We start from the raw sequence: 214 nt of genomic DNA, 5'->3' as shown, positions 1-214 counted from the left end.
ATTTGTGTCTTGTTGGACTAGGCGATATAAGAGGTATAACAGGTATTTAACACACATTTTTCACAGGGTTTGTCTGCAGAGGATGGACTGAGGCAGCTTCTGGGGTCTCTCCCTCTGTCTGAGGTGGACAAATGTGTTCAGTACTTCACCTCACTGGCCCTCAGAGAGAGCACCCAGTCCTTGGCAGCACAACGGGTAATTGAGATGGAAAGAT

General features: G+C 47.7%; 1 protein-coding gene across 1 annotated transcript in view; it reads left to right on the top strand.

Annotated features, from left to right (window-relative positions):
- serac1 (serine active site containing 1) overlaps positions 1-214 on the top strand; it is a 6,408-nt gene that overhangs the window by 2,296 nt on the left and 3,898 nt on the right. The window contains exon 7 of the mRNA XM_035679325.1: positions 50-195. Coding sequence (XP_035535218.1) covers positions 50-195 — 146 coding nt within the window. The remainder of the gene's footprint in view (positions 1-49; positions 196-214) is intronic.

The sequence above is a fragment of the Morone saxatilis genome, unplaced genomic scaffold (genome assembly GCF_004916995.1).
Source record: "Morone saxatilis isolate NCDOM2014 unplaced genomic scaffold, NCSU_SB_2.0 Contig7, whole genome shotgun sequence".
Taxonomy (NCBI): Eukaryota; Metazoa; Chordata; class Actinopteri; family Moronidae; genus Morone; species Morone saxatilis.
The sequence above is the reverse complement of the archived record's forward strand: the minus strand, read 5'-3'. Positions and strand labels throughout refer to the sequence as shown.